We start from the raw sequence: 27,076 nt of genomic DNA, 5'->3' as shown, positions 1-27,076 counted from the left end.
TGAACATTTCTGAACAGACAAACATTACTTTGACTTTGTGTAAGTAAATGAGCAGCTTGTTCATATACACTTAATTTGTTGACCACATGTTCAGTATATTTTAGATTAAGCGGGTTTGAATAATCTGGCACCTCTGGTGCAAACGGAAAATGCTGCTCAAAGTTTCCTTATTTCTAAGAGAACAACTTTCTCTATGAGAAGGCAACTCATGCACTTTCTGAACACTACATAGGTCTACACAGTCCCTTAAAAGAAAACACTATAGCAGGCAGTTCTGTTCTCTTTGGTGAAGAAAATTAAGATGAATCTAGTATTAGATCTTTTCTGAAGACTTTTATGTAACATGTCTGCACACATCTAGACAACAGCAGATTAATAAGTATGGTGCTTAGTTGAGCTTTATGTACTGTAATGAGTCACTTTAAGTTATACAATACTGTGCACTGCGGGCAGTGAAGAAAACAGTATCAGATAATAATACTCTTCTATTCTGTCATTGTGCAGCTACTGTAACTAAAGATTAGTGTATTTTAAATCGGTCATATATTGTATGAGGTAAAACACATGCATTGAATGTTACGTGCTTGTAATGCTTTTATGGCACTAAGTAATGGGGTTGAGGGTCAAGTGACTTTTATTGGGGTTTTCATAGTCAAACCACCGACCTTCAGTGTAATGTACATGTCAACAGAATAATTGCAGTGAGTGTCCTAAGCAGCAGACTTCTTTCACATTAATTTATAAAAAAATGTAATGACTTAGAAGTTATGGATATAATTCAGAAGCAGAGACCATTTTATCTATAGAGGTCAATATAGATGTAGTAAAGTTTCTCATTATTCAAATAGGAATAAGAACATAATGTACCATAAAGAACATCTCATGCTTTACTCTGTTGTAATATTTTGAAGGTCTGTGTTGGCGTTGCCTTAATGTTCATGTTTCTGGTAGATGAATGTAATCAGTGTTAGTTACTACATGTTGTAGTTTACTGGTTTGTTGTTTTGTCCCATGGTGCTCTCTAGACAGTCTGTGTGAATGTAATGTACTGTTGTCATTATGTGGATGTATAACGCAGATCTAGAGAGGACTATGTGCTATAACTGGAAAAGTGTTATGTCCTGTTATATGGATCAGTGTAACTTGAACACAACAATGAATGATTCTGCCTAAGGCTACTCATTGACATGAAACATTTTAATGAATGCAGGGATTCAGGAATTATTATGTTATTTTCTATTGTTTTAAGCCTAATATACTGTCTTTGGATGTCATTTAAATCAGTTGTTTACTAAAACTCTTAAATGTTGTTATTATAAATGTAAATATTATTGGAATGTAAATGCACAATCACTTTGATTGGCATAACAATTAGCATTAGTTATGGCATAGTTTAATAACATTTTGTACTATGCATTAAGCTTATGGCTCTAAAACATATTGCACTGCTTTATTGCCCCAATTTCTATTCAAATTACATAGTGGATAAATAATAGCACCATCAGTGAAGACCTACTTTAGATTTTTTGATGAAAGTACAAAATATGTTGTCTTTGAACCCTTGTCTTTGGGTGCTAATATGCTAAAACTACAGCTGCAGATAAGCACAAACCAAAGGGAGCTTAAGCAGCACCAGGAGGACAACCATGAGGCTCAATAGGTCTAAGTATGCTGCACAATCATAGTTTAAGCATAGTTTAAGGGGCCTTGTTCAAAAGTGGATTCAATATTCAACAAGGGAAAAAAAAAACTTGAATGTTTTCAGTGTTAAATCTTAGATGACAATTTCTAGTCATCAGGTTATTTTCTTCAGAAAAAAGGTTTTGTTGTTTACAAAGTGTACATTTAAAAAATCTGTAGCATGTATTCTTGAAAATGTGAAATATTGAATAAACAAACAGAAGCAACTCAACATGTGTCCAGTCACGTCACTGAAATGTAATGCTAGCTCATACGTCATACATATCTGCTGCGCTGACACGGATCAGACCAACGAGGAAACAAACAACAAGCGCACAATACACCGCCGGAACAAGTTAAGAAAATGGTATGAGACTTTAAGTTAACAGTTGATAAAACAAAATGAAATGTTGCTAATATAAATTAATAGGCCTACTCGCTGAGTTAGTTTACTTTTATAGAGATAACTTACATAAGATAACATGCTGATGGTGTGGAAGATTTGGTCACTCACTACTAAACTACCTTCACTACTCCCTGCCTTTTTTGTAATAATTATTAATGAATTATTTGCAATTAATCTTTTTAAATTGGTACTTTTCATGAAAGCAATCGTCTTTCTGTCTAGCTTATATTCAGGGTAGACGGGAACAAGTGCCACGAGTATGATCACGTGGTTTCCTAGCCCATGATTCCGTGAGCTCTGAATTGAAGCCCGCGAAGTTTGATCACTTGACCTCCACTAATTCTTTTAAACGGTCCCAGTAACGAAATATTAAACCACCAGCTTGTCTTTTCTGTCAGTTATTATATTGTTATTATGTAGGGACCTTGGACACATTTTCTTGCCTTGGCCATGGCTCTCTGTCTGTGCCAGAGTGAAATCACAGAAGAAAAACTGAGCACCCTGGACGTGTCATTCTGCAAGTAAGAGTTACATTTAGTAACAAAGATCCCAACACATGAAAACAAGTCTAAGCCAGTAACCTAATATTATGCTGTCTTTAAACAGAGGCAGTTTGAAGGTGATCTATCCAAAGTTGGACATCAGTGAATGTCTTGTGATCCCACAGCACTTTAGAGAGGAGATCAGCACAGTGTGGAAGGCCCCAGACATTTACTTTTCAGCAGCCAAGGAGGTAACAGACCGTAGCCTATGTTAGTTTCTGTCTACAATATAACTTTTCTGAAATATTTTAAAGGTGCACTATGTAGCTTTTCTAGTAAAGGCTCTGCCAACTGCTTGTCACTATGGGCATCAATCAGTCAATCAAAGTTTATTTACACAGCACTTTAGAACACAGAGAAGACTAAAGTGAAAAAAATACACAGTGAACAATTTTAAATATATAATATAAATCAAACAAACAAACAAACAAACAAAAACATTTAAGTGGCACAATGCTAGGTGTTGAAAGCCAAAGAAAAATCTTTAACCTGGACTTAGACAGGACAGGTCAAAGGTTACAGGCAGACTGGGGGGCAGACTGTTCCACAGTTTAGTTGCAGCAATTACAAAGGAACAATCACCCTGCTGTTTGTTCCTGCACCTGGGCATGTCCAAAAGCATTTGGATGGAGGACTGCAGAGCTCTGGATTGATGGATGGATAAAATGTTTGACAAATACTATGGATCAAGTCCATGAAGACTTTTAAAAACAAACATTTTTAAATCAAGATGTTGAGGTGGTATAGCTTTGGCCAAAATGTTCAACAATATGGTATTTTTTGGGCAATAGAAACACCTGTAATTGAATATATTTAAGACAGAGAAGTGCTATACTGTGGAACAACAACAGCTCCACAATTACACGCCAGCAATAGACCATCCATCAGAAAAGATAAATAGTGCCCTTTTACGGTAAATTTGTATTAGTAGCACCTGGAAACTTGTGGAGTAACGTATACCATCTTTGGAAATAGTGCATAACTCAAACACAGGAGTAGTAACTAATAAAAGTCCTCCCATTACTGAAGATTTAGATGTACAATTCTATTCAATTTCTATAAACCTCGTTGGAATGTTATTTGCCTGTGTGACCAGAAGGTGGTGCTAGAGCTTCATGGGATCTTAGACCGTATCGGCAGTGACTTTAATAAAGAGGCTGTTAACGTTTTATTCATCATTATTATAACACAAATTATCATTATACACAATGGGTTAGTATTTATTATAATATCTCGATCTTGAGACCAAAAAAAAAAAAACCTTTGGGTAAAAATTTGTAATTTTAATGTAATTAACAGGCAAGTTATTTAGATACATAAAAAATGTTATAAATACAATCAAATATGCAAATTACTGTGACCTCAAAGAAAGGGTAATACACTATGATTATTAAAGAAACTCCAGTGAATGTAGTCAGAGGCCATTATAGTTTACATTGGAGAACATCATAAATATTACATATACACTTAAATAGGGCTTCAATTTTGCTGAATAATTACTCTAGCAATTATTGTCTCGTGTCTCCATTAATCAATCATTAGTTTGCATTGTGTACAGTTTATTAATATACATTTTTACTATGTTACAGAGATTAAGATAAAGTGATCATGTTGGAGTATATCTATAAACAAAATTCATCAAATTAATAAATTAAATATTTAAGTAAAAATGCCAAAAAAGTGTCAAATGTTTCGTTTGTGATTCTGCATCATAACTGCGCTGTCTGAGTGATAAAACCTCTTTTCTCAGCAAATGCAATATTAAGACGCTTGGGTTAGAGCCCAGGTAACAATGATTGATTTCCAAATTGGTTGACAATTATTTTAATAATTGATTAGCTGTTATTAATTGACAAATTTTTTCAGCACTAGAGCAATTAAAAAACATAACAATATAAAATCATTTGTACGCATTCATTTTGTGCATTGTTCAGTGACTCTCTTTGTTGCTCTTTGTTTGGTAACAGATTGGGGGTGCTGCTCAGATCTCAGCACCCCTGTGAACTGACACCAGGCTGTGCTTCTGTAAAATGAAAACTTAAATGGGAAGCCTCCTCGATTCAGTTCTGCGTTATGAATTCCAGAGCTAAGCAGTCTAGCACCACCATGATGTATTGCCCTTCTGATGCCCAAACTCCACTTGATCTATGAGCGTATTATCTGTAATGCTGTCTTACGTGATTCTCTTTTATTGCCAGAATTGGTGTCAGACAGAAAAACTGATTACACATGAGATTAGATCAATACAAACTTTATCTACTTGGCTTTGAACTGTATTTCTCCCCTTGTTCTGACACTTCACCAAACAACCACTGCAAAAGATCAACAGTGTGATCATCTGGACTAGGTCTGCCATCTCGCCACCATCGCTGTAATTCTCTGCCACTCAGCGCTTGTATTCAGAAACATAACTACAGGATAGTGGCCACTCCAGCTCCTATCCACCCACAGCCTCCCCCTCTGTATTACTGGGATGGATGTATGCCGGCTGAGCTACTGAAACAGAGCTCTATGGGCTGCTGCATCCCACAACCCCAATCTCACTCACAAGGCCTTCTTGCCCAAAATTTTGTACATCATAACAATTAGTATGAGTAGCATTCATTTAGTTTAGTCTTTAGGTCTCTTCTTACAAAACTTTCCCATAGTTACCCATAACATTATACATAACAAATTAAATCATATGATAATACATATTTGCAAATGAGTAGAAATTTGCACAGAAACCAAATGCAAATAATTGTGTGAGAGTATGTTGACCTTTGAACTGGACAGGCTGGCATGTCTTCCTCATTTCGAGCTACAAACAAAACACTTTGGAAAGTCATATTTTTAACACAAAATATTAAACTTGGAATTTTTAAAGACCCATAAATGAATAATTCATGTTGAAAATGTAGCATGATCAAGTTTGGGAATTTATTTCAGATGCCCTATTTGTGCATGCATTATTTCTTGTACATGTCCGAATAATTATATGAATAATTTATTGACCAGCACTTACATATTTAGATTTACAAATTATCTAAATTAGTTTGAAAGAAGTGCAAATAAACTGTCTCAAAATTATTATTTTGAAAAAACAATACAACATATTTTGTTTGCAATAATATAAAAATATATTTTTGCTTTTAGATAAAACACAAAAAGTGCTTGTTTTTGTGAATGCTAATGCACCTTGTAAATTAATACTTGGGTTAAGGTGAGATATACACACTTTTAACTACCATCACTGCCTATACTTTGAAGGAAAATTACTAATTTACATTTCCACCAAACTTAAAGTAAAGGCAAATTTAGTTGTGTTGTTTCCTTTTTCAGCGAAGACTGTTGCCACAGGGCATTTTCTTAGACATGGGGATTTCAAAGCCTTGTTTTTGGGTAGCATTTCTTGCATCTGGTGGATGGAATGAGGGTTTAAACCATTACTGCGATTAGAGCTGCCTCACTATGATCTCTTGAGCTTGCTTACTGCTGCTAATAGCTGTTTCCTCTATATTTCCCTATATCTTTTCCCTTCTTCTCTTTCTCTCTCTCTGTGAATGATTTTTATGCTCTGCTAAAACATGTGGGGGCGTATAGAGAGGATTTAAATGCACCGATCCCCCTCCTCTTTTTTGGTGAATCTCGACGTTCTTTTCTGTGCCTCTGATGACGACAGGGCAGCTTTAAGCCTGGCAGTGCCCACGGCAGGCTGCCGTCTCAGAGCTGCCCACTCTCCGTGGTGCTGGCATGTGGGAGCGTGAGGGTGGGGTTCCTCTCGAGTCCCTGCCATTCCCAGGAAGGCCTTAACAGCCACATACATAGTAGTTGTTCTTCAGAATTAGACCTAGTTTAGTGGACATAATTTTAGTAATGTCAAAAATAAACTTGTGAAAATATGTATAATTTATTTTTAATACATTATCCATATCTATCTATCTATATGCCTTTTTCTAAATTCATACTTGCACTGATTAGGTAGGTGGTGGCTCTATGGGATTATAGGACCCTGTGTAGCATTCAGAGACTTGTATTTCTTCATGTAATGTTCTCCTTTTTTCATTATAGTGTGCTGCTATGACCCACGTCCTTAATTTAGTTCAGGATTTGGGTCTACCCTTGGAGCTGGAGTATTTTGTGCCATGAATACTTCTTATCTGTATTGCCATAGAATAAGTATATTGAATAATTTTGACTGTCATTTCACTATTTTCATAATATTTTTGTAGGACTAGACGCCAAAAAGTCCCAATTTTTTATCCTCATATCAAATTTTTGATTAAATTTTACTTGCCCCATTAAAACAAATACAATGGCTTGCATTATTGATTTCGTGAACATAAATATTATAGACTTACAATGAATCACTGCCATTTAACACAAAAAATGTTTTGTTTTGTATTTTCTGCAAAGTCTGATCTTTGCTCCAAACCACATGCGTTTACTGACCAATTGATTTAAAAGATCCAAGCTGATTTCTTTTTCTTCTTTGAAGAGAACAGTGCAGAAGACTTAGTTTAACTCATAAACTTGTGTAAATTTATGAATTAGCATTCAAATCTATTGTGGTAATAATAGCAGCATAAAAATATCACAGCAGTCCAGAAGATAATGGTCAGATTTGAATGCAGTTTAAAAGTGGCATAACATTATGCATACATCTTCAGACTAAGGATTTGACATGTGTTTCTCAGTTCATTTTTGGGACATGAAATACAGAAGAGCAGAATTTTGAATCAATGTACTATTTCCATTGTCAAATTTGATTTGATGAAATTTGGGAGAGGTTCAGTAACAAGACCTGGTATAGACTGCAGCAGTTCTTTAATGAAAAAGGCACGTGAAGCGCTGGCTTCTGTTTATTATTCATTATTCACATCACTTCATATACATTGATGTCAAGATCTGTTCAAACAGACATTCATAATCTGCATGGGAAGTGCATCTGCTGAGGTGCATACTTAAACAAACACACAAAATTAAATTTCTATTTATGGGAGCCTCAGAAATCTAATGTTTGTCTCGGAATCATTGTCATCTGCAGGTGATGGTACTATGGCACAGTGAGATACTGTTTTTGCGTGCCCTTTGTCCATCAGGGAAATGTCTGACCTCAAACAAACTGAAATGTACAGATTACAGATTTTACAGAAACTATATTAACCAAGAGGAGTCCAAAAGGAAAAAAAATTACCTGAGGGAATGTGGTGTGGAATGAATGAATGGTGAACATGCCATACACATACATACAGACCTACGCTAACATAGTCCTGGACAGCTCTGCAATCACCTTTTAGTTCATGGGGAAATATTCTTTGCTTTTATTGAGAAGAAGAAGAAGGAAAATATCAGTCGAAACTAAGACATTTAGTTCAGTATAGAATTGCGGTTTACGTAATCTGCGATCACTCCTGGTACACATTTTAATAACAAAAACAAGTCTTTATTCATTAAAACTGTTTTAGTTAACTGTTTTTCACACCTTTAAAACTTCCACATTATTGTACATAGTTTCATCTGGACTGAGTATGTGAGAAAGTTACAAAGTAGTCTGAAAAACTAGTCTGAATGTAGTCTGAAAACAAATTGCCAGTTTTGTGCCCGTCTTTCTGGATTGCTGCTTGTTGAAGAGAGTTACCTTCTATTGAAATTCATTTTCTTAAACCAATCACAAAGTCAGGCAGATGAAAAGTGAAGTTTTCTTAAGACCCTGATGGCTTAGTGGCACTTTGCCCATAATGTTTAGTGTTTCTTTTCATTTGTGGTCCGGCACAGGGTTTAGTTCCAGTTTTGTCCCAATCCTCTGATTCACCTTCTTTAAGAACAGCTTCAGGGCTACTCATAATGCTTAACTCTCTATAATGCCATCCTCTCATCTCCTCTGTGCCTTTATTGTCTTAACTCTGCAAGTAGAGATGTGTTAGGAAAACAGGTTAATGCACAGTTGGCACTAGCAAATTAAGTGTGCTTTCAAAAGATGCTATATATGAGTTTCTTTGGCTGGTGTTTTATATCTGATGGTTGTCCCTTCCTGTCACTAAAGTTTTCCATTTCTTTATGATTTATATATATGTTATTAATCTATGAATATAAAGCTGCTAATGTTAAAACCTCTGAGGTCCATTGATGGATCTAAGAACACAGAGATGCGTTTCTTGTCAGTTTTCATCTTGTACTTTGGAAGCAGTAAAATGTTATGCAAATGATTTGTTAATCCCTGTACATTATTTGTTCAATTTCTCCCTTTCATTTTTACGGATCTCTTGAACAGCTCAGTGACAGGCGGACACTTAAGATTGCCAATTTTAAAGATTAAAAAAGACTATCAATATTTGAACAGAATCTTCTGGGTTCTTTTAAATGAGTGCATCTGTTTTTTAAGCAAAGTCTAAAGCTCTTTGTTCTTTTCTCAGAGTTTCCCCATGTTTGACTCCAGGTAAACAGAAGTGTTGACCATCAGTATTAAAGCTATAATATCAGCATAAGCAGGATAAGCAGCTGAGTCTAAGCCTCGATCAAACTGTGACCAGTGTTGTTTTGCACTACTTTGTTGTCCTAAAGGTTGGTGTTACAAATAATAAGAAATTGTGGGATGGTTTTAAAATCAAGAAGCTTAAAAAACAAAATCTCAGACAAACCCAATTTTCTCTAGCCAATCACATTGAATTTTGGTGGGTTTGTGTTGATCGTCTCAACTGACTCACTCAATGCCCCTCCCCAAATAAAAACACTAGAGATTTATGTGGCTTTTCAAAAAATGTATCTAGACATTTATCCAGCTTAATCTTCTTAACATATTAAAGTGATTTGCGTTAGCCTGCACTGGCTGAAGCTCTCCGCCTCTGAGGGCTATAAGACCTGAGCGTATTGTGGACATCTTCTTTGAAGACAGAGAGGTGGGCAGGAGGCGACCTGGTTCTTGGGCCGGTCCCTGCTGTGCCACTCTTTCTTTTGTTGTTATTAGTCCAACTGTTGCACACAGTCAGTGTTCTTAGGCACTGGCACTGCCAAAGCTGCCCACACTGGTGTGGAGGTTTACAGCACTGAGCCCATCTCAAAGAGCTCTCTCATGGAGTAGGTGTTGGCAGGATGCTTTGTTTCTTTCTGTGAATGTCAGAGAGGTATGTGGATAATGAGAAAACTGAAGCACACTGATAGCATACTTATCACAGTGCCAACTTAATGCCTGGCTGTAGTCCTGCCCATTTACACACAGGCGATGTGCCTAACCTTTTCTGTGAAATTGACACAAATCTGGGGATCAGTGGTGACAGAAACAATGTGTCTGTGTCCAGACAGCACTTCCCCGAGCGGGCAGCTCAAAGGTCCTGATGGAGTGTAACTAATGTCCTCTCAGTCAAAGGCGCTTTAGGCTGCACAGTATGTCCCAACTTATTACTACAACTGGATCTTTGAAGTTGGAGACATTAATTGAACTGAAGCCTTGGTTCATTTCATTGACATCGTGGTATTTAACTTAATGTTTCCAAAGATAACATTGATAGAAGAAAACTAGGCTGAATTTTGCTCAGATTATTATATTTAGAAATGAATTATTTGGTATTACTCTACGTAACTGCAAAAGAAAATCAATACCTATTGCCAAATGTGTGTGTATATGTATTATGTAGTCTTTGATTCATTAAGATTAAGTTTACCCACTGTGTCAGGAAATAGACTAATACACGGTTAACCAGGTCAGAAACAAAAATGAAAAAGTGAGGCTGTCCTTTAAATCATCATTTATTAGAAATTATGTAAGTACTATATAAATACTGTAAATGTTTATTAATATTATTGTAAAATCACAGTAAGCTACTGAAAACTGTTGTCAGTCCACTTGCTGCCTCTTGCCATGTAACTGGTCACTTAACCTACTTGTACAAAAGAAAGCACCACAAACAGGAGCCACTGCACTTGAACTTTTGCTCTTGGGATACATTTCTGACAGGTGTTAAAATATGAGATTGAGTCCAGTCATTTCAAAATGTTGAGTGTAGCAGAGCTGTGCACAAGCAGCCACTTCAAACAAATGTTTGAGTGGTCGCTTTTCATTTTGTAAAGAATAGAATAAAGAAATTAACTGGAACTGGGAGGTTTAGGGGGTTGGATTTTTGCAACCATAGTATTTTGTTGAAACAACTACAGCTTTTTTCTGTCTTTTATTTCTTTGTTCAAATCCCATCGAGTGGTGCTCCAGGTTTTTCCTTGAGTAAAACGTTGCTATTGCAGTGTGGAGCGAGAGAGGACTTCTTCATGTGTGCAGGAATGTAGATTTCTTCCCCCCATGAAATCCTAATTGTGCCTTGGAGGGCTGTAGGGTATCGGCGCTCGCCTCAGCTCAACAGGATTTGTGTCTGTAAGAGCGAGTATGTCTCTTAGCTTGAATGCGGATGTAACCCTTTGAAAACACAAACCACTGATAGCTCATATTTGCCGATAGGGTGGTCATGTGCCTGTACAAGTTTTTTTTATTTAAATGTATCTTTTTTCCTATTATTATCAGTATAATTGACATGACAAGAAAACAAATACCACCGCATCATTTATATTTCACAATGAGGCTTCTGAGTGTGATTTTTTTTCAATATTATGTTGTCATATGGAAGACGGCCAGACATTAAATCAGAGGTCAAATTGGATCCGTCCCCTGCTCCCTGAATTATTGCTATACATTTATTAATGCAAATCCAGATAAGATCCTATTTGTTTGCAGACCCATATCCCTCTGGATTTGGTAAATGTGAGTTAGACAGGTTATGGCTGACATCTACAATTGCAACAGCATACTAGTATATGAATATATTGCAGCAGCTGAGACTATTGCAGCAGTCATTAATTGTTGCTTGAAAGAAGAATAGGACTAGCAATCCTATAGAACGACTTAACACCTGTCCTTTATGTCCAATAATGTGACCTTGTTTTTTTCTTTATTTCTGTAGCAATCCAAGTTGGCAAAAGACAGTTTTATTTAAATGCCTCAGTGGTGCTGGAAAGGATTCAATATGTGCCACATTGAGATGGGTGATACATTGATCCCTTGGGGAGAGGCAAAGATGGAGTCGCGGTTGGGTTTTATTTGTGCTGTTTTTATCAGAGTGTCTGAGCCTGTTCTGTGTGAATGGACGAGCCCTTGAACCATAAACCTGTGCCTTATGTGATAACAGGCCTGCATTATCGTACCACTGTGAAGTCCTCTCTGACAGCACTAAATATAACATACATGACTGAATGTGTCAAATGAATTATTTTATTTTAGCACTATCGGAATGTTTCTCTTTCTCCATGCAGTGTCTTCATGTAAATGCACATTCAGAACAAATTGTTGATTAATGGGACTATTTTCCTCTTGCTCCTGTACTGTAAATTACAGTTATGTGTGGAAAGTTGCATCTTTATATGTTCTGTATCATCTTTGGATGTTTTTTATACATTTGCCACACATAAATATTAGGATTAGGATACGGTACAATACCCACACAAGATAAGACCATAGACAAGGTTGTGACCATGGGAATGAGTCAAGATGAGATTTTGCTGTAATTCATAAATACATTTTGCTATTAACAATTTTGGGATAAAAATATCTCTTCCTCACGCAAATGATCTCATCCTCATCCAGCTCGGGTCCTCTACCAGAGGCCTCGGAGCGTGAAGGATTTGCACAGTATTTTTGCTGTCTTTAGTACTGCACTTTTCTTTCACACAAGGAGGAATAGAAGGTCCAGGGGTGTTCTTAGTAAATCCCGGCTGTCACAAAAGAAGTCAGGACAGCACACCTGGAAACCACCAGCCAAGTCAGTGCCCTGTACAATAAGATGCACACTGGGCATAAATCCTGGAGGTTCGCCTGTATGATATGTACTGTATATGTGTGAATCTCCTGAGTGCTCTGACGTCTGTGATTACCACATCTTCTAATGTGATAAGAGTGCTCCCTGAATTACTCAGCCCATGTGATGACATGGCCCTGATTGTCAGACGGGTGGGCTGGTGACACTGGAACACAGACGGTGGATGTCTGTTTGAAATATTCGGCTTTGAGCTTCCAAGCCCTGGGCAGTCCTCGCTCCCAGTCTCCCAACACCCAGCATCGCCCACTGAAACGAGTCTTCCATACTGGAAAATCCGGCCCTGTCAACTGGCAGTCTGGACTAGGTTCAGCCCACACGCCAAGTACCCCCCACCACCAACAGCACCCCTTAATAGACACTACAGTTTGCCACCCCATGTAGATGCCTTTTGGTCGCCATCCATCGATGGCGTCAATAGCATCTTCCTACACAACAGTGACTGAACGGAGGGCACAAGAAAATGTGGGAATAATTGACACTTTCTCACTGTACTACCATCAGAAACCATAATTAATCATGATAGAAAAAATGTGGAAGCCATCTTGGCTGGTGAAACACACAGTGCCTGTGAACAGCCCTGACACCTTTAACAGCTCTGATGGCCAAATAGAAATGGTGTCAGAGTGCCTACAACTAAGCTCCCCTCATGGCATTCTCGTCCTCAGAATGTGCCTGTGCTGCTTCTCTTTAAAAGTGCTTTTACTGAACATATACAGGAAAAACAAAGTACTGAAAAGCCTATTGTCTTACAAATAAGTTTAGGAATTGTCTGTGTAGAAGTTCAAACTCAGCTCTGTATATCTGTGATTTACTATTTGAATTTGCAATTATTAAACACAAGTCTAGCATAACTTTCCCTGTTTCAAAGGTTTGTTTACCTCACAACGTAAAATACTTGCCCTCGTTCTTGTGCCTCACCTGCATGGGCCAACCAGACAGTTCCTGCTCCTTCCTATTAGAGGTAGTTACTCCTTTTAAGCATTTGCACAAATGCCTTCATGGCAGGGAGTAGGTGTATGTGTGTAAAGCCACCACTAGAAAGTGTTGAAAGCCTAAGCTAGCAAGATCACATCCAGGGTGACTAATAAGCTTAACATGAGCACGGCTGTGTTCGCTAGCATGGTGCGCTCAAAGAAGTCAATGTTGAGAGAAATGCAGAAATGGTTCCCTAGGCAGTTACTAATTCCTTCACCCCCTCAAGCTCCAATCAGACTGTGAACCATCTTACTGTTAGCTATGGCTTCACAAGGATCCAAGCTGCACTGCAAAAGCAAAAACAAACAAGAGTTCAAAACATTCAACAGACTTTTGCAAAGAGTTGTTCTTTTAATGGAGTAATACATTGTTTTACATGTTTATTTCTTGATGAAAGTACTTACTCTGATTTGGGTTTTAAATCAGATGCCTTTCTGAACACAAACTTGTGAATTGGATACTATGTGTTATTGGGAGATTTCACTCCCCCGATCCAGAGCATATAGTTATATAAATGCTTTTATTATGATGATTTAATCTATGGCCAAAGTAACAAATAAAATACTGTACTGATCATAATTGATCATAATTTTATCATTTGAACTTGTGCTGTATATTCCTTTCTGGTCCTTTTGAGCTGCTATCATCTCTGTGCTCACCTCTGCTTGGATACCTCTGGCCTGCAGCAGGTTGTCTTTAGCCCTAGAATACATGTTTGTATTCACATGTGACTTTCCTTTGACCATGTGGCTCCTCGAAGTGTGCATTTATGAGCCACTTCACACTTCACTCCTGTGTGGGAGGAAGGCTGTGTTAAAAATAGATAGGTTTGGAGGTAGTGAGCAGCCTGCAGAGTGCAGCACTTAAGAACACACTGGTACTTTTTACATTTTACTACATGACCAAATGTTTGCCAAATCCAAAATATCTCTCTGTATTTATTATATAGACAACTGTGATCTAATGTCCAGACAACTGTGATCTAATTTGATTATTTTTTTCCTGAAGAAGAAGAAGAAGAAGCAGTCATGCTGGGTTTGATAAAGGTCCACCAAAAGCAGAATGTACAGAGAATTTCAGTGCTTGTGTTTCTGATTGCATTGTTGTAGTTAGTTGTAGTTGTCAGTTGTAGTTGTCAGTTATTTAAATCATTAAGATTTGTGTTGTGACATTGCTGCCCTTTGTGAGCTTGTTGCTGAATACAGTACAGGTATAATACAGTTTTAGGATTTCTGCAGGTGAATGATTACCTGCTAGTCTGGCCTCTAATGTTTGGACTAACTTACTCACCTGCTCCATGTGTACATCTGACTTTTACCTTCCGTTTTGTGAAACTTCTACACAACTGTCATGTACAAAGTTGTTTTAAATTGTTGCTAATTACAATGAACTGTTCATATCTAGACTGGTATGCCCTGTTCTTTTCAGATTTAGTCTTTTCACATTGATCTTTTGACCTTGCTCTAAGCTGCAGTCGATGATTGCTAAGCCATTGCCGTTCCTTAATCACAACACAGATACCTGTTAATTACCAAATGAGTTTGTCTGTTTCTGCTACTTAGGCGGGGATTTGAGATCGATGGGTCGAGCTCTCAGTGCAGTTTGCCATTTAATGAAACATTGAGGGTTCTGTATGCAGCTGCTGATGAGCTGAATGAGGATCAGCCGCAGTGTGTTAATAGGCAGCCCAATGGACGACACTGTTTTCTGGTAGGTCAGGGATAAAGCCTGAACTTATAAACTCACACAGGGGCTTCTCCCCCTCCCTTTGTCTCTTTCCCTCCTGCACTCCCTCTCTCCCTTTCTCTCTCTCTCTCTCTCTCTCTCTCTCTCTCTCTCTCTCTCTCTCTCTCTCTCTCTCTCTCTCTCTCTCTCTCTCTCTCTCTCTCTCTCTGCCTCACTCCCTCTGTGGTGGTGTCATCATCTCACAGCCCAGTAACTGTATGGTATTACACTCTGATTCTCAGCAGAGTTCACTCAGAGGTAAGCCAGTAGCTTCACCCTCAAAGAGACCTGGCCTTTTCTTGATTACTTTAGTTTATCAAAACTGTTGTTTAAAATGGCATTGCAAATCTGGAGTTATTACACCTAAGATATAAACAACAGAAGACTGCATTTGTGTAATTGTGTATTGCCATTTCACAAACACAGTGATACACCTGAGAATCAAGCTCAATCTCTGGCTGACCTTATATAGACAAACCCACAGAAGCAGATGTGAACATGCAGGTGTCACCACCTGTGAGGAATGTCTGCCTAACACATCCACCAGCAAAGCTCGGACATTTGTACAAAATGACTCTTTTCCCAATGTTAAGCTACTTCATTAGCAATTATGAATAATAATAATACTGTAGACTGGAATGCCTGCCTCCTTCTCAAAAAAGTGTTATTTATGTTAGTGTTATTTATTTATTTCCTATTTTTTTGGCCACAAATAAGTCAGACATGTTTTGATATACATTTATTTGTTAAAGTCCTGAAAATGGTTTCAGATGGCAAAATATGCATCTGTTTTTCCCTGGAGTCTTTCACACATATCTGTGTGTAATTACTGTGGATTTTGACAGATGGAGGGAAAATGTCCTTGTAAGAGAGAAGGGTACATAGCATAATGTGTGAAGTGCAGGCTAAGAGGAGGGAGCCTTTTGTATTATTGGCTGCCCATGCCAGCTGGACCAGACAGATTCTTACAGGTAGAAATGTAAGCAGCAAATGTGGTACAAGTCATTGAAATGCAATGCCCACCATAATTAGGCCATGTTTGTTCACAGTTTTCTGTAAATTTTAAATGCTCTTAACATCGCTCTAAATATGGAAAATGCATGCTAACTTTCGTGAAATGGGCATTAGAGTGCTATTTCTTTCAGTGATAATTGTATCTTGGGGTCATTTTGATTAATGCTTATGTGTTTGAAACACGTTATTTTTGAATACATCAAGACTTAAATATTAGTGTAACTACATTATCACAGTGCCTTTGCCTGCTAGCAAACATGTATAAATGCGGATTACAAGTCTTGAGAAGGCAACAGGTCATGGTTGGTAAGCTGCCCGGGGGGGTCCCACTGATATGGAGTCACTTTTGACAGGCTGTGGAGGAGGCCCTATTGTTATTGGTGTGTCTATGTGTTACCTGCAGGCACTATCACTCACACTACAGTATTATCCTATTATTAGGCTTAGTTGTTTACGCTTATTACTGCTTGTCAGGTAGGCAGAGAATCCGTCTGAAAATGAGCATCTGCTGAAAAATACATGCTTATTTCTTTATCGTACTTAACTACATCAACTTAATTCTTCTAGGCCTGAAATAACATCTTGACAGGACACAACAAACATTTACACAATGTTTTTTAAAGAATGTTTTATTTACAACAAACTGACTTTATTTTGACACTAGTTATTTTCATAAGTTATTAACTGGTAGCTTTCTATACTATTTTATACACTATTAAAATCTTAATTGTCCAAATTGTGCACTGGTCCTGAATTGCAATGAATCTTATACTATCTAATAAATTCAAAGGTTGCAATCAGTCAAGCACTTTCAGTCAAAGAAGCTAAAGTCTCAAATCTAATACAAATCTAATAATTGCTGTTTTATGTTTTGGTCAAATACTTACAGTGGTTAAAAGGGTAAAAAGTGGGAAATACATCTATCAAGAAAATGTAGTTTGGAAGATATACAAAATTTAAATATCTAGTTTAATCGTTGATATGGTAAAAAATATTCTGTATTTATGTGGTTAATTTTGCATTCCATTTACATTTTGTGCAATATTCAAACAACAATTTCTGATTAATTAACATATTATAGTCTGAATATCGCCAATGGTATAATCCACAAACTATACTGATATATACATTTTTGTAAATTTTGCACACACTTAATTTTACACCCAACACAATATAAATTTTGCCATAGAAATACATTAAATATCATATATCACCCCAGTAAAATTGCTTTGCCCTTGTAATTACATTCTAAATTGGCTGTAGTAGCTCATGTACAGTGTATACAGTATGTGCATGCAACGATAAGATATTGTGCATTGAGTATCCACTAATATCTCTGTTTGTAGAGGAAGTGAACAAAATAAAAAATCTCATCATATGGTCTGGCAGATTTTGGGCTCGGGACCAGGGATGACAAATGTGCTCGAGCAATAATTCAATCTGCTCTCATAATTCTCTAACTTTTAGGGACAGACAGAATGAAGATTTTTCCGGCAATTAAGCGGCCAAGTCATCAGCCAATAACTGTGATCTAGTGTTAGTTAAGAGGCTTTTTCTCTCACTTTATCATATTGACAGATTGAGGGGTATAAAGACTGGGTTAGTGGCAGAAAGTTACAGTGAATATGCTAACAAGTGGGTTTGGTCCCTGATCCAAAACGCTGTCACTTGATGAATGTGAAGGCAAAAACTATAGCTATAAAAACTATATTAAAGGTACTCTCACTGGCCTCTTTAATGGGTACATAATAATAGAAAATTATCTAACTGGCCATGGCCATAGTAGTTCCCCAATACATAAATGAACAGAACTGAATATTTTAAAACCTTGTTATGAGTAATTTTGCTATCACCCAATGTGGCAACAAACTGTGATGTGTTACCCAATAAATTGGCCAATTTTTTGAGTGTTCAAGGTATTTACCTATATATAATTTATTTATTGATTTCATATTTTAAGAACATTCTAACATGACCAAATATTTCACTTGCAGAAAAAGTTGTACGTCCTGGTGATGGTTGATCCTGATGCAAAAAGTCGTGCTGATCCAGAATTCGCCTACTGGCGGCACTGGCTGGTCGCGGACATTCAGGTAAAACTCTGCAACATTCTTCTGCTTCATGTTTATTTACAGATAGCCTCATGTGTTTTAGTGATAGGGACCCGAACAGCTTTTGTGTGATTGGATTACAAACTCTTATCATACAAATTTATGGAGCAATGGTTCTTGGGAAATATGCATTTCTCATAATCTCAGGGTCTCACTTGGCATGTCTTGTGTTTATATCTGCACTAGGGCTCGATTGCAAGGCTGAAAAATTATGAATGGCTTTTAAGCCTAAACTTCGTGAAAAAAACGATGCCAAGTTCAAGAAATGTTAATGTTTCCTATCATGTATCTTTTGCTATAAATGCGTGTGACAAAAGTGTGGGAGTAAGTCTTTCTAAATGGCTGTGAAAGTTTGCATAGCCCTGTCAGCATCCGTTTTGCCTGTGCTGTGGAAGGTCCGCACGTGTGAGACGGTTGGAGCGAGTGTCGCAGTCTTCCTCCCATTGCGCGGCCTCCCTCTGCTCCCCCTCCAGAGGACACATCTTGGCACGGCCTCCTCTCTTCATCTGTTCCCCGAGGCAGAGCAGCTCCCCCAATGCTCCACACTTCTCCATATTTTACACCCCCGAAATGGGCACAGCTCCGATCCACGTATTCGTCTTCATATTTCGCTCCCTTTCAACCATTTCGTTTGTCTGTTTTCACATTCTTCCATTCTGACGCCAAAATGTGTGTTGAGTTGTTGATTGCCTGAAATATTTGTTGCTTTGCAGACATTTTCTAATCCTGCAGGAACTGAGGAGATCAACCAGTAGATTAAGTCTGGTGATCTCAAAAAGTTGCATTATGTAGCACCTCTTTTATATTAGATATCTTAAATGTACATCGAGCATGTTCAGAAGTAATGGACACAGTATATGACCATATTGATAATTTAATTGAATTTAAACATATCCTTAAAATATGCAGTTTTGTTAGAATATATTTATTTATTTATAAATGCAAACCAAATGCCAGTAACTCTTAACATAGTTAGGTGTACTATGAATATGAACATGTTCCTCATAAAGTTAGTCAAATAAGCAAAACTTGTATATTACCCAGTTTTTTGGAAATGGTTTTTAAGTCAACCAGTGTAAAGCATTTTACACTCAGAAACAAGAATTTTGATATTGTTTCTGTCTTTATGCCATTGCCTGTCAGGCCCATTGACCAGCTGCAAATAAACAAATGTCTTTCAAGTGCTCAGACAGACCACACTCTCTGCAGCAATTCAATTTCCTGTCACTTGTGTGGGTGTTGACCTGCTCTGCCTGTGCAGCGATTGGCCACAGCTCTGGGAGCTCTTTCTGTTGGGGACTGGTGGTTGGTCAGAAGGGTTAATGAGCCTTTTGAGTGATGCCAACCGCAGTGGGAGGTGTTTAATTGACCACGGTGGCTAGGTGACATCACATGACCTCTCTTTGATTTTTTTATCTGTCACTGTGAATCTATTTCTCACTCTGCTTCTGTCTTTAAACGCCCGAGTCAGATAGTATATTGAATTATAAAAGAGTTAGGTCGTGTACTCTGTGCTTGGGTTTCAAAGTAATGAAAAATTAACTGTTGCTATCGTAAATTCTTCTTCAGATTAGTGCTGTTCATTCAAAACAACTTTTTTGTCTTTTCTTTATAGACATTGATTTTAGAAGGTATTTTGAGACCAAACTAGGAGCACTGCACCTCCTTTGCTATGGAGCACTGTAACATTCAGCAATTCAATTGTTGCTTCTGATGCTATAACATCTTCTTTATTGCTGTATTTAGTTTTATTTAGGGGTCATTGCTGTTAATGTAAACTGGATCAGCAGTTGAATCTTACTGTCAAACAGCACAAGCTCTTGAACTCCATTTTCTTCACATAAATATTAATTAGTTCAAGGTCATGTAGTCCTGCCCCAGTTCATAGACATGCCATAATTAGAACATGCTCTTTATCCACATCCACAAGTCCATGAAGGTAAAGATTTTCTTGAGAGTGAGAGAGTGAGGCCACACCCCTGCTGTATACACACTGTATTAAAAATTTACCCAGCTCTCACAAATGTAGTAATATATAATAAGAGTGCTATAGTTTTCATATATTCCAGTTTAATATACTTTATTAGTTTAATTGTACAATTTTATTATCAAACTCAAGATTAGCATTATACATCAGTTCATAAAAAGCCAGTGGTCAGAGGAGTAGATGGCACAGATTGGCAGCCTTTCTTCCCTCAGTGTACCCCAGGGCAGCTGTGGCTATAGAATTAGATTACCACCACCACTATGGAATGAATGAAAACCTGTAACATTACAGTGCAAGTGCAAGGCATTATTATTGAATACTAGGCTTTATTGAATTAAATGTATGCATTTCCATTTTTAATTATTTTTCTCAATGACCTCTTGAATTCTGGAAACTAATTTCGAGTCTCATCAGCACTCTTCACTTCACATCAATTAGTGGCTGTTACCAAAATAACGATCAACAGATTGTCAAACTAAGTCTGAGAGTTGTATCCAGATTGTGCCTCTCGCTCACTGCTCTTTCTGTCTTCAAATCAATGCAGATGTTTTGCTATGGTCTCGCTGCAATAATTACTGTAACAAGCAAATCATTAGGATCTGAATGGAGTCAGCGTATATAAATACAGCACTAGAGGTTACTTCCACTTATTCTCTCATTATACTTTGGGTTGTTTGTGAGCCAACATGATGCAATTTGAACTTGCAAATCAGTGGTAAACTTTATGCTCTTTCCTTGAACTGAGAAATGCCAAGTTGTTCATTACTGCTGTAAAATCCCATTTAGACAAACTCATAGCCTAAGGTTTTGATGATTTTTCACGTTTGTTTTGATGCTTCTTGACTATGAGTTTGTCTCTGACAGGTGAGCACTGCTTGGCACAGGTAACTTTTTCAGCATAAAGGCTTTCAGTTGAATTTGAGTTAGGAGTTAAATTTAAAGTTATTTCTTTTTATTTGTAGTGATAAAATGCAATTGTTGCCAACTGCAAAAGCTTCTATGATAACTGGTATTGACATAAATATAAGCAGACATGACAATGGAATCAGTATAATTTTGATAGTTTCCTTGGGCAACTTAAATGGGATATGATTTTATCATTTGGGATTATAAACTCTTGAGCTGTAATTTTTCCAAGTCCAGCTGCAGTCTTATATCTGTATTTATATATTTTTTCAGTTTCACATCCTGTGTGCCTTCATATCTCAAGCAAGTTGATGTTTCGAACATCTCAGTGCGGACATGTCGTGGGCTTTTAATATTCATCTTATTCTGATTATAGGGCAAGAGGGATATGAATGTGTAACTGTATGTGTGTGTGTGTGTGTGTGTGTGTGTGTGTGTGTGTGTGTGTGTGTGTGTGTGTGAATGGAGCGTGCACAAAGGCACACAAAGCCTGTGTTGTGCGGCTGCTTTGGACAAATACAAACAGTGAAGTATTGTGACTGTCTCAGGCCAGCTGGCTTTGTGTCTGTGTGTTGTGTGGCCTGCGGAGATCGTCTGCTCCACACCTCTACATGTCCGATCTGCAAACTCCCAGGCGTGGAACTCTCTTAGTGCGGCTCTTCACAAGTACGCTGCTCAAAATGGGTTTACAATAATAAAATACAATACAGTTATAAAAACACTGCATTATTTAAATAAGCACCAAAGTCTGAAGAATTGCTATGAAAAATACAGGTGTTTTTCTCAGCTTTTGTTTGTGTAATAAAAGAGAAAAATCTCAACTTAACTAAAACCTTTCCCAAAACATTGAGTTTGTCTTGCAGTGAGTCAAAGATCTGTAAATTCATGGAAATGACCAGTATGGAAAGAATTAACACTCTTTATTGATCCAGTTCAATAATATAATAGTTTGTCCTTACCAAATGATTGACCTTCTAAAATACTGTGACTGAAAATGGGTGCAGATCAATCAAATATTCACATTTATTCTTGTGGAAGTACAGCTGAATGTGGCAACTTTGACAAAAACATATCTGCTCCTAAACTGAGCTAAATATGCCATTTGTCTTTGTCTTCTCAATGTTGAGTTAAGCAGGAAGAGTTTCAGTCAGATATCATTATTGCAGAGAAGAGAAAGTAATGAGTGTTTAAAATGGTATCTGTAACCTCTGCGTTAGCCTTTGAGTTTGTTTAGCTAAATACATATCCAAATAAATATACTTAATTGCATTGTTCTTTAGCCTGTAATTATCCCTACTGTGGCATGTTATGATTTAAGCGTTTATTTTTTGACAGACAGCTGCCCCCATATGGAAGCCAAAAACAATCTCCCAAAGGCCAGGCGATCCATAGCTAGTTTCATTGCTAGAACAAAGAAGCCTTGGTATTATTCATAATTAAACTCTTATTGTGTAGTCGCAGGCTGAATATTTCCATTCTTCTGCCTGTCTTTCCCCTCTCGTACTTTGCACCTCGCGCCGGGAACATCTGGCTGGCGTCAGAGTGGAGCCTGGCTGTGCAGATTGGAGCAGGTAGAGAGCACATTGTCGCCCGGCTAATGATGAGAGTGTCTGCCCTCTCTCTTGGAGGAGACGCAAGCTGCTGCTTCACTCCACTCATACGCCCAAGGAAACAGATTTCCAAACATATGCACTGTGTTTTTAATCCAGTTGAGCACTTCATTTTCCAGAAAACACAAATAACCTTACGGGACATCCATATCTTACGACAAGGGGGTGGGCGCAAAAGGAGTTGAACATTTTTCCTCTTTTTTTAAATTTGATTTTTTTTTTAACTCCTTCCAAAGTTGCTAAACATGCCTGTAACCCAGGTTAACAGTTTACTTGTTTATGGTTACACAAAGTTTTACACACAAGGTGCTTGTGGCGCTCAGTTGTATGAAGAAACTTTGTGTAATAGAAACTTAGTGAGGCGCACCTGTTTGCTATATTGTTTAAGCTTACACTATCTAGAGAAACTCATATTAAACTACTTTATGAATGAGTAATTGCAAAGCTTGGGCAATTCATAGAGTGTGATTCATAAATAATGCAGAATTATACATAACAATAAATTAAGTGGGCCTAAATTTAAAATACAAAATCATATGCATGTTTTAACTGTAAATGAGTTTGACCCTGCTGGTCACTCTTTGTTTTTCAGAGCTCTGTGTATTTTCCCTTGTGACTCGTCGACAACAATAGCCCTTAACATGAAGGCCCAGCTGGAGGTGCTTAACATTTAAGGCAGTGCTCATCCTGCTGACAGAGGCAGCCAGACAAATGTCAGAGGTGCAGCTACGCAACTGCAGCTTTTGGAAGTCATTTATTTACTAAACCATCTTAACAAACCACAAAAACCAAGACCCATACAGTACTTTTTGCTACAAAAAGCTACTCAGAGCATCAAAATATACTATTAAAATTTTTACACGTCTTGTTTTCGAAGTGTTGCCTCAAAAACACTTTTTTCTGAGTTATGTAAATGGTAAAATCAGTTTTACTTCACAACCAGGTTCAGGTTTGATCCTGTGGCAGTACTTGTGGTAATCTGTAACAGTGGCTTTGTCAAAGGCCTATACTTAGTTGTGTCCACCTGCTCATTACTATTGAGTTTAACCATCAGTCCCGTCCAGTGCTTGTTGTTTCTCATTACAAGCAGGTTGATTTTCTTTAGTGTGGGCTGTTGCTCGCACTGTTCTCCGCCACCTAAAGAGAGAATTACATAAGAATCCTCCGCTTTGTCAGCTCCATCCCCCGTCCACATACAACAAACACACTGTGCGTTATTTCAGAAGATAGGCTACTGAGCATCTCTGCCATCACTCGCACAACTGACCTCACTTACATCAAAATTATATATTTTTTTATTATTTTGCCCAATATTCTTTCCAAGAAAGCCAAATCCCCTTGTCTACACAATGTGACCTGTGGAAATAGATGAATGACTTTTTTAGGATTTGCTTATTCAAGAATCAGCCCACTGCTGTATATTGTTGTGTACTGTCCTGGATAAATCTGGTGTTATTTCTCTCCAAGAAAAAACAACAACCTGGAAAGCCCTCCCTGATCTGGCCCGTCACACCGCGAGACAGTTTGGACCTTCTCCCATCCAACTGCAGTTTTGAAACCAGCATAGCTTTGCATGGCGCTTCTTTTAATATGTGCCCCCTTTCTTCACACCCACGACCATTGTGTATAAAATCCTGTTTTTTTCCTGAAAAGATTTCTGGTTGCAGCCGCAGACAATGTTCCCCCACACAAGCTGTCGTCTTTGTCATATACCCCCTCCTTATCCACTTGAGTCGGTAAAGCAGGATCTCTGGCAGCCGGCCCTGCATGTGAGTGAGAGTGTTTTACAGGTGGCGCGGCCTACCTGTCCCCTGCAAAATGTCCACTTTTGACACTTTGTACTTTGAGAGGGGCTGGACCCGCTGCTCAGAGGAACCAGGGGAGACGGAGGGGCGGGTAAGAAGGGGCAAATGTCAGGTTTGGTAGGGGGGCTGCTGGGCGTCTCCTGATAGGGTACAGTGAAGGGGAGTGAAGCATGCTGATAAAAACAACTCACTAACAATTATGTTCACCTAAAATAGCCCTTACTTAAGTATACAGCAGGCTTGCCAGTTAATTGTACACAAAAACAATAACTTCACAAAGGGCCTCCTGCAGCCAATGTATTTTCTTGTATTTTGGCATGATAATTAAGTGTGACAGCTATGAATGCAACTTGGCACATATTATAGTGGCCTGTCTAACTCATTGTGATGATTATTAGCGTCAGTAATCCAAAAGTTATAATAAACTAATGAAGGTATGAGACTGTGCTGTATTCAGAATGTTTTTGTACAACAGAGATTATCACACTTACAACTACTGGCAATACATTCTGCCTATACAAATTATAAATGTTATCCACTGACTCTAGCCTAGTTCTTTTATCTTGTGAGTTGCTATAGTGCTTGTGTGTTAATATCAGCTCTGTTTTTACAACAAGTTCATCCTGATGCAGCCCACTTTATTTAAACATACTAAAGACTGACACGAGAAATCTCTAATCCTTTAATGCTGTATAGATTTTTTCCTAAAGAATAAGACTTAATGTAAAACAATTGACAATAGTAAACCATTCTATTGTACAAATACACCTACATCTTTTTGCTATCATGGGATTTTTAATGACAGCAATCCTAATAATCAGACGAGATAATGCTTCAACATAGCATGCAAAACACACACACATTTTTACAGTATACGAAGCCAGTTTTTTTTTTATTCCCTTCTATACTGGAATAATTTGTGTGCAAGCGTTTTCCTCTACAATTGTTCTTGGATTTGTTCAACTTGTTCTTATTGATATGCTGTAGGACTAACAACCATAAAATCTACTAAGACCTCTGATCTTTACTATTGACCATTATCATCGCCGAGAGGTTTTTTTCTCTTGCACTGTGGTATTTTTATGCTACAGTTGGAGAGGAACCTGTTTACATTCCAGGGTTGCTGTATAGTTCACTTCTTCCCAGCCTCGGTTCCAAAGCACTGTATAGATTTCTTTGCCGTTGATGAAATTAAAAAGACAGCAGTGTGTGTGTGGCGTGCCTGGCAGCTACGCGATTTGCCTGCGAGTTCACGATACGGGTTGAGAGGGGAGTTCCTTTGGGGAGGATTAAATAGCTCCCTGTCTTCCCACCCTCCTCCTCCTGCCCTCCTGTACTCGCAAGAACACAAACAGCTTGCAGGGCTGCACACTATACCGCGCTGCTATATACAAGCCTGCGCTGCTCACAGGTAACAATAAGCCAGGGTCAAAGGTTAAGAGGGATTGTAGAGCTCGGATTCGCAAGGGTTCCTCTGGCAAACACTGTGCTTTGGTGCCCATGGTGTGGCCACTGGGAAGAGGAGAAAGAGAGTGAGACAAGCAGTTGGTTCACTCAAGAAGGACTGGGAGAGAAAAACAGGGATAGAGAGGCTGACTGAAAAGTTAAAATGCATCAGTGTATGTTTGTGTTTCCATTTTGGCTAGTTGTTAATAAATGTGTGTTTTGGCTGGTGCCACTGTCACCAAAACTCCACATATGAAATAACATTTTTGCTTGGATTGATGAGTAGGAAGGTCATCTGGCATTAAGTCAAATTAAAATTAAAACCAGTGAATGAGTTAGTTTTGGCTTCTCCTGGAGTTACAACGCTCAAGCTGTCAAAGAAAGTGGCATTCTCTGGATATGCTTCATATTCATCTAGGCATGGGACTGGCTCCACAAAGCGCACTAACAATTCTCTGTGGCTGCATAAGCTTAGACAAACTTTACTGATCCACAATTGAAATTATGAAATTATTATTATTATTATTTATGATTTTAAAAAAATTATGGACGACATTTTGCATTTATCTTACATTAGCGAACAGCACTGTAGCATGAAGCAATGTTATTTATGGTAAAAACTCATGGTCATGCTACTAGTAAGTAATTTTGGTCTATTCAAACCACCACAGTTTTCAGACTAAACCCGGTCCAAGTGTAGCATTATCATATGTCTTTAAAAAAGCAAGACTACACATATGTGTTTTTAAGAAATGCATTAGTGATGACATAGCCAAGTCTGTCATTGTAACCCTTAAGCGCTGCCTCCATCAGGTTGTATGAATAGTAAGGGGATTATCCATTTAATCTCTTTATCATGCATGCTGTATACATACACTTGGGTGTGTGCCTAAAACCTCTGTCCTGATCAGTGTCATCTGCACCTTTCGCAATGTTTCCCACTAACCCATAGACTAATTCAGGTTAGCTCCATGCTTTCAGTGCATTATCCTTTCAATGTTAAAACGAAACCCGGGCTGCATAAATATGTAGA

General features: G+C 38.0%; 1 protein-coding gene across 1 annotated transcript in view; it reads left to right on the top strand.

Moving 5' to 3' along the window:
• The first annotated feature begins 1,955 nt into the window (after nt 1-1,955).
• LOC110169906 (phosphatidylethanolamine-binding protein 4) overlaps nt 1,956-27,076 on the top strand; it is a 40,455-nt gene continuing 15,334 nt past the window's right edge. Inside the window, exons 1-4 of the mRNA XM_020935513.2 lie at nt 1,956-2,047; nt 2,507-2,607; nt 2,693-2,819; nt 18,173-18,271. Of these exons, the coding sequence (XP_020791172.1) occupies nt 2,045-2,047; nt 2,507-2,607; nt 2,693-2,819; nt 18,173-18,271 (330 nt within the window). The 5' untranslated portion in view covers nt 1,956-2,044. The remainder of the gene's footprint in view (nt 2,048-2,506; nt 2,608-2,692; nt 2,820-18,172; nt 18,272-27,076) is intronic.

Source organism: Boleophthalmus pectinirostris, unplaced genomic scaffold, assembly GCF_026225935.1.
Source record: "Boleophthalmus pectinirostris isolate CB_2022bp ecotype Guang Dong unplaced genomic scaffold, ASM2622593v1 HiC_scaffold_4, whole genome shotgun sequence".
In the NCBI taxonomy this organism is placed as follows: domain Eukaryota; kingdom Metazoa; phylum Chordata; class Actinopteri; order Gobiiformes; family Gobiidae; genus Boleophthalmus; species Boleophthalmus pectinirostris.
Note: the sequence above shows the minus strand (reverse complement) of the source record. Positions and strands in the feature narration are given on the sequence as shown.